We start from the raw sequence: 8129 nt of genomic DNA, 5'->3' as shown, positions 1-8129 counted from the left end.
CTAAAATTTTTTTGTATTTGTTCAGTTTTAACAGCAGATTGCAAAAGAATAAATTAACAAATAAAATTTTGATAAAAAATAGTAAGATAGCTTTATAATGTATCTTACACATCATCAGATTCAGTTTTTTTTTTCAGTAGATGAATCCTCAATAATGTGCTTTCTTCTTCTGGATTGCATCCTGGAAATCAAAGAAGTATCAATCACACAAACACGATAAAATTGACGATAAAATACTCCCGAAAGCAATGCATACTTTTTTGGTGGACTCTGAACTTTTTTCTTTGATTTTTCTTTTATTATTGGCTCTGATTCTTCATTTCTGACAATAAATGAGAAACACTCTGTTAATACATAAAATTTTGATATAAACAGAAAATATAGCAATGCAATGACAATTTTAGAATCTTACTCATCATCAGATCCACTTTCGCTTTCCGAAGATGAATCCTCTACAATCTGCTTCCTCTTTTTGGATACCATTTTGAACAACAGCAAATAATCATTAGCAAAAAACACAATAAAAATGACAAAATACACCGAAAAATATTACTTACTTTTTTGTTGTTCTGGTTGGTTATTTCCTTGTTTTTGTTGGTTCCTTTGAGTCTTGTTCAGACTCAAACTCAGAGAAAAAAGCAATATCACTCTCCGATGAAATGTCCTCCTTTTTTTGTCTTTTTTCTTTTTTTTTTTCTTTCTTTTCTTCCTTTTTCATTGTCTTCAATTTCTTTTTTAGTTCTACCCTCTTGACGATGCCCTAAAATAGTTAAAACATTAGTTTATATCATGTACATAAAACAAATACACCCAAATTAGAGAAAGTATTCTGTTCAGTTACCATATGATCGTGAGTTTTAGCTTCAATCCTCTGAAGCAGTAACTCCTTAGTCCAATGCCTTACCCAAGGCGGTCTAGGGATTGCATCTGCATTCTTGTTTTTGTGTTTTGATTCATGAAAGTATACAATCATCAAGGCATATAGACAACCATCAATGGATTTTTTCTTTTTCAAGTGGTGCTCGCGTATGCCCTTGATGATGAATTCGAGGACATGGCCACCCCAGTTCCACTCTCTTATGTTGTCCACGCGAAAAATTGGAGGCATGTGGACTGGAGAAACTTTGTTTATCGTTGTTGGCAATAAGAACGCCATTTGAATATATAGGATGAAAACCCTCTTGAACAAAAGCCGATCTTCATCAGTGTCAACACCAATATCCATCATCTCATCCGTCAGATTCTTCAATATTTTTTTCCTGGAACCTTCTGTAAAATTAACTTTTTTTTCTGGAAATAGGTCCCCCACAAAAGCAACAAAACAAGATCACTAATTACACTCCAATTCACTTAAAATACACCAAAATATCAGTCATATACACCTAAATTTATTTTTTTATTACATGAGATAATATGAATTCAAAAGAATGGATTAAAAAGAATAGATTACAAAGAATGCAAGTTACCAGATGCATTCAAGCCAAGGGCAACTCTTATATTTTCTTGGTTGATGGTCAATACACCGTACCAGGTGTCCAAACTGTTTCTTACCAAATTAGAGGAATATGTCAACTCCTTCAAGAATTTATGTGACAGATTCATCGGTGAGATGTGCATCATACCATCAAATCCAATTCCCGAATGATGGCCTTCTTTTCTTCACTCATGTTTTGGAACTTTTCATTCAATAGTCTTGTTGAGCATCTCAAATCTTTGGTTTTCTGTAAAGAAACGAAACGAGAATCATTTAAATAAGTTATATTTATACAAAGAAAAACTGAGTTAGCCTAAGATATATGTGCTTACGTTGTATTTTTTTGGAGCAGGGTTCTTGCTTGCTATTTTTACTGTAAGAAATAAAAATATTGTTAATAGATAAAAACATACAGAACCAATTACACTTGAATTTCCATGATAGATACCCAAATACTAGCCATATATACCTCTACTATTTTTTTAGTTTACATGACATAATATGAGTTCAAAATTATGTTCAAGTCAACCAAAGATGCATAAAATGACACCAGATGCACAAGGACAATATTCAAGAACAACAGCACCAGTTATAGTCGAATTTACTTGAAATACGGCGAAAATTTCTATTTATACAAACTCAGTTTCAAACATGCAAACATTCACAAAAACACATGAAAATATACACTAAACTATTCTCGAAACAGTACGTAAAACAATTATCATCGATTTAACAGTTTGACCAGAACAATAATATCTATTTTAAACCAAGAACACATAATGAATCTACTTAATAAATAGAAATACGATTATATAGTGTTTCACGTTCGAAATGAGAAAGAGAAAAGTGAAAAACCTCGAAGATTAGTGAAACGGTACCTTGAATAATCTTTCTTCTTTTGTTTCGGTGTTTTTTGATAAAGATTTTAAAATTTTCTTGTTGATTTCATCGAGTGTTGGCGACGATTTTGACAGTTTCTTCAGAGATTTCGAACGTCGTTTGAATTTTCACGGTTGTGGTTTTAATCGAGGAAGAAGAAGAACCGTTTTTCATAATGGTAACTTCGTAAGTGAGTGCGCTATTGAAACGGTTGAATGGAGCGCGTGTGTACACACTTATATATGTGAAAGTGGTGTTTGTTGGGCTTGGCCAACTTGTATAACTTGTAAACCAAAAAAACTTATATGTATAATAGACCTAAAAAAAATTGCCAAACAACAGAATTGAGTTGAAGTTAAAGACCTGTCCAGAAGAAGAAAAAAAAAACACCGAAGTAAGCAAGCATATGGAAAACCAAATTTATCAATAAATTTTTTAATATCGAAAGTTTAACTGAAATTCAAGAGATTGAATGGAATATAATAAATAATATATTTATGTATCATATATATATTCTATAAAAATAATTTTTATTTTTATTATTTTAAATTAATTAATCACTAAAAAAAACAAAACGAACCGATTGGTTTAATGATTTTAGATTTTTAACAATTTTATCGATTTTTAATCGAATTGCTCACAACTAATTTTTTTTCTCAACCAGACCGGTCTAATGGCTGATTCCCTTCCTGTTCTCAAACCATGGAAGGAAGTTAGCTTCATTTAAGAGCTGTCAATCAATCAATAAAAAAATAAAAAAAATAAAACAAAACGATACCTTCACATATAATTAATTACATGGAAAAGCACATTAACCCATTCAACTATTCTTGAAACATTAAGCTCTTGTGCTAATTTTGCCTGTGTACCAAATATTTGCCTTAACCAAAAAAAAAAAAATTGCCAAAAGAAAAAAAAAAGAAGAAAACTAACATGTGCACAGAGACATTCACTTGAACCAGATACGTGGTAACAATACATGTACAACATGAGTACAAGGGCTTTATTATAATAAATTCCATAACTTTGGGGTAGCTAAACATGTACAACAAGAGTACAATATGTACACAAAATGTAATGAGACATTAGGATCAAAACAAGATTGCTCCAAGGATCTTGTGAACAGAAACTAGCACCAACATTTTCAATCATAATGTCAAATCAGGATCATCTTCATAATCAAAATCTTGTTCAGTTGAAGGCCTTAATCTCTTTGCGTCCCTTGGACCACCTCTTCCCTTCTTTGGTTTACCCCTAAGGGTGCACACATGCAGATATCTTAGCTCATAATCCAGCAAGGTTTTGACTTTTTGTACATATTTTCCAAGATATAAGATATTTCTATACACTTATTTATTTATTTTTAATTTAGAAAATAAATTCAACAAGATCAAATCAAATCAAAACACGCATTAGTTCAGTACTTACTGGCCATTTGCATAAATTCCACCACCTTTTGAACGACCAGGACCAAAATCCGGTCTCCCATCTGATATAAGTGGAAATACAATGAATTAGCAGACAATAAAATTGATGGCAGTAATGTTAACGAAATGCTTGGTTATATGAACTCACCATCTCGTCCAGTTGCTAGATCTTCAGCCTATAGTAAATCAGATGAAATTAAATGCATGTTACATGTTAGAAATGACCAACTTGCAAAACGATATGGACGCTTAAAAACCGTCACAGAGAAAAACAGGGTTGTACTAACCAAAGATGGGTCATGACAACCGTGAAGTACTAACCTATATAACTCCAACAACTAAGCTGGACACAATTGACCAAAAACCTTACATTTGAACATGGGTAAAGTATGTTTTTTTTATACCCAACATTTGTGAAATTCTTCACAAGTATCCCTAATGTTTAATTTGATTCAATTTTGTCCCTAATGTTAGAAATAAGTTTCAATTGAATCAAATTAAATATTAGGGGTCATTTTGAAAAATTTTGCAAACATTAGGGACAAAAAGTATGCTTTATGCTTTGAACATTCAAATAAGGGTCAAGGAAAAAATTCTAAGCATCAATGATGTTTAACATTAACATAAAATTTGCCATTAAAAATATTCTGTTTCAAGTTGATTGAAATGATTAATAATAACATCAGATCAGACATTCTTTGGTTAAATTGTCAAAAAATATATGATAACATTATAAGGATGTAGATGCTGAAAAAAAAAAAAACCAATTTAGTGCATAGGTTTATCTTCATTTCTTCCTATCTCAGTCTTATGACATAGTTCTCACAAGTGGGCAGCCTTTCTTTTTCTTTTTTCTTTTTTCTTTTTTTTTTAAGTTCCTGGATTGAAGATTATCCCAGAATATCAGAAAATACCGCAGGCGAGGTCACTGAAGATAATGAAAAGAGTCTATCTTCAGGCTGAAACTTTCTTGACCGCTTCAAGCTGCCATGAAGAAATTATATTCACCAATGTCATATAAAGATTGAAACATTAGTCAAGCTATCTTTAGCTTTATATTCCACCTAGAACATGCAAACACATGTGAGTTTCTATATATATATATATATATATATAATGATCGCTATCAATGCAAGTCCATTGTGTGGCATGTTTGCAGTGAATGCAAGTTACAAATTCCACACAATAGCCTTTCCCAAGAATCAAAATCACTGAATATTTTAATATATGCCTACAAAATACAGCTTTCAAATATGTACAGCAGATCATTAGCATGCTATCATCTATCATATTCTCCTGAAGATTACCAAAATCACAAAATAAACTTCTAAAACTAAGAGAATCAAAGGAAGAGGTCCCTTGGTCAACAAGTCAAGAGAGAGTACAACAAGAGTCAGGATTATTTCAAAAGTCCAAATCATAAAAGGAAAGGAGAGCCAGAGATAAGAAGCTCCATACAGTGCAGTGTTCTTTGACGAAGATAGGAACCCTTCAAATCCTTTTAGTACATTGCCACATTGCCCAGGATCCTGTAAATAACTTGTCTCCATGTCATAAACCTGTGTTGAGAGAAAAACGTTATACCCTATTACCCTTCTTGTCTTGTAAGAGTATAACATAATGAAAGATATTGCACCCAAAGTACACCATTGAATACCCAACCCCAACTCAACATGAAACATACAACTGAATCCTATTGCATTAAATTAACATTAACTTGAACATGAAATTGTTTTTCAAGTCAAACGATTAAACTTTTTTATAACAAAAGGAAAATTTTATTAAGATAAGAAGAGTAAATATAAAGAAGTGGAAGAAAAGAGATCCTCGTAACTTAAACAATACAAAGAAAACTATAAAATCAGTGGATTGTAGATTTCCAATTTCTTAAGATATCTGGGGAGGGAAAGTCCTCTGAAGAGTCCATATGCTTTACACCAAATACATGATAGACACTTAATTCTATCCCAAACAACAACTTTTCCTAAGAAGCTATCAATAGAGGTGCACATATTGTGTTCTAATCAAATACTCCATAAATATGGCATATAGTGCACATTGCCACAAAGACTTTGCCCCTTTCTCCCAAAATCTGCAAATTTAGTCAAGATGTATGCAAGTGAAGTGCCCAATTTAGGTTTAAAACCTAAATTCAGTCTCTTAAGTCTTACCAAAAACACAGGGGAAAAAGTAGTCAATTAAGATCGAAAGAGACGAATTTGTCCTTCACCACAAACATTGGTCTTTCACTCTCTCACTGTATCCTTATTGGACAAGTTAGTTTTTTCATCACTAAATGGAACAAACATTATTCCTCTTGTGCAATTAAGAATTTTGTCCAAAAGAATTGATATGTCACCTTTTTTCAAATTGTGAGACAAATTTATCAATTTTGAATCACAAAGAATAACTCTGTAATCTATGTTTCTTGTCAGGGTGAGAGTTGAGACTAGGGTTTACTTAGGTTATAGTACATTTTACCCAATTTGCAATCCTATCTCAAAAATTAGCATAAAATGAAGACTCTATAAAAGAACACTGTGAAAGTGAATAGAGACAGAATAATATCCACCAATTACTAAGCAAAGCAAAGCAACGAACAGACAACAAGTTGGAAGATTTACCTGCTTTTCAATGCTGCGCAAATCTTCGTGAAGCTTGGCTCTCCTACTAAGCAAGGAAGCTAGCATTGCTGAAGGGTTTACGGTACCCTTTTGCCCTAAAACGTGATGAAGGGTACAGAATCACATACAACACTGTCAACACAGTGTTGAATTATTGATTTAAAAACAAAAACATCAATTCAATTCAATTGAAGGGTGAAAGGAAGAAGAAAAGCTTACCTTCCGGTTCCATTTTGGCGCGAACTTAAATTATTGCAAGCTTGGTTGGAAAAAACGATGAAGATAGAAAAAAAAAAACCCTAAATCCCCAAATTTAGCATTTTTTGGTTGCTATGTGCGGGATTTTCAATAGGTTTTGATTTGAATTCTAGTTTAGTCAACTAAAGGAAGAATCAATCATGTCGTGCCAACTGCCAAGTCATAGATGAATTTTTAGGGAATTTTTTTTAATAGAATCAAGGTTTTTTTTTTGTGTCTATAGAATTAAGGTTTAATTATTTTGTTCGTTCTTATAATTTTATCAAATTTTTAATTAGATTTTTATAATTTTTTAATTAAATTTTTATAATATTTTTAATTTTATAATTAAGTTATTTTTATATAAAAAATATTAAAATTAATAGAATATTTTTTTTAAAATACATACAACTCAAAGATCTAGCTAGATTTTTAATTATGAATACTTTTAATTTACAAAAAATTATTCTGTTAATTTTAATATTTTTTACACTAAAAATAATCTAATTATAAAATTAAAAACAGTGTAAGGACTCAATTGAAAAAAAAATATAAAAACCTAATTAAAAATTTAATGGACCAACAAAATAATTAAACTTAAAATTAAATTAAAAAAATAAAAATTATCACTTAAATTTATAAAAAAATATATATATTGTGTATGTTTTTTTTTCCTTATAAAAAGAACATTCTTCACTCTAGCACTATCTGAATTTTTACATTATGAAAGAATGACACTTATATACATAACAGAATAGTTAAATAGTTTAATTTTAATATAGTAATAGTGTAAAATATTTTATACGGTGTGTAAAATTAAATTTATAATTAAAAATATAAAATATATATAATAAAATAAATAAATAATTATCAAATAAAAAATATTTTATTTTATTAAAAGTAAAAAATATTTCTTTTTTTTTATCCTAAAACTAGTTTAATTTTAGTTTCAATAAACTAGAATAGTAGAGTCAAAAATAAAAAATTAAAAAAAAGTAATAAATCTATAATATAGAAATTCTTTTTATGGATAATAATTATATGTTGTACAATTATATTCTATCATGGTGGATTTTGTCATAATGTGAAGCTGCAACATTTTTTGTATCAACATGCAGGTAACGTATTCCTGTAACTCAAACTAGACTTTGCAGAGAAGAAGAATACTTAACAAGTCCCTGTCAACATGCAAGTAGCATGATGTATGCGGTGGAAGTAGCTTTTCCAACACAAATGCAGCGTGTTGCACTAGTTTTATAAAAAATTCTTTTGGTTTTTTTAAGAAATCTGTATCCTTTTAGAGATTCTATTGTTTTGTGATCAATACATTATTTGGGTGTTTCTATATTTGCATACAGGGAGCAGAGTTGCTCCAAAAACACGCGAGGACGAATAGGTTGGCTTTAACACTTTGTTTGGATGAAAGATGGAAAATAAAAAGAAAAAAAATGGGAGAAAAGAAAATGAAAGGAAAATTTGATTTTTTTT

The 8129-nt window shown here is 30.4% G+C and overlaps 1 protein-coding gene across 2 annotated transcripts; it reads right to left on the bottom strand.

The window, feature by feature from the left end:
- Nucleotides 1-3320: 3320 nt before the first annotated feature.
- LOC112738627 (uncharacterized) lies at nucleotides 3321-6889 on the bottom strand. Of its 2 annotated transcripts, none has more exons than XM_025788927.3 (7): nucleotides 6624-6889; nucleotides 6405-6499; nucleotides 5239-5339; nucleotides 4695-4764; nucleotides 3929-3956; nucleotides 3782-3842; nucleotides 3321-3607 (listed from the first exon to the last, which is right to left on the bottom strand). In XM_025788927.3, the coding sequence occupies exons 1-7, from the start codon at nucleotides 6634-6636 to the stop codon at nucleotides 3502-3504; spliced, it is 474 nt and encodes a 157-aa protein (XP_025644712.1). In that variant the 5' UTR covers nucleotides 6637-6889; the 3' UTR covers nucleotides 3321-3501. The 2 variants fall into 2 exon arrangements, with proteins under 2 accessions (XP_025644712.1, XP_025644713.1); XM_025788928.3 differs by having other exon boundaries at nucleotides 6405-6536; nucleotides 6624-6820.
- Nucleotides 6890-8129: the final 1240 nt, after the last annotated feature.

This window comes from Arachis hypogaea, chromosome 2, assembly GCF_003086295.3.
Source record: "Arachis hypogaea cultivar Tifrunner chromosome 2, arahy.Tifrunner.gnm2.J5K5, whole genome shotgun sequence".
NCBI classification, from domain to species: domain Eukaryota; kingdom Viridiplantae; phylum Streptophyta; class Magnoliopsida; order Fabales; family Fabaceae; genus Arachis; species Arachis hypogaea.
The sequence above is the reverse complement of the archived record's forward strand: the minus strand, read 5'-3'. Positions and strand labels throughout refer to the sequence as shown.

Excerpts from the sequence above, each read along its gene's own strand:
- LOC112738627 (XM_025788927.3), bottom strand. Across the intron at positions 5,340-6,404 it reads TGCGCAGCATTGAAAAGCAG|GTTTATGACATGGAGACAAG; the intron begins GTAAATCTTCCA and ends CTCTCAACACAG. Across the intron at positions 3,608-3,781 it reads GGAATTTATGCAAATGGCCA|GGGTAAACCAAAGAAGGGAA; the intron begins GTAAGTACTGAA and ends GTGCACCCTTAG.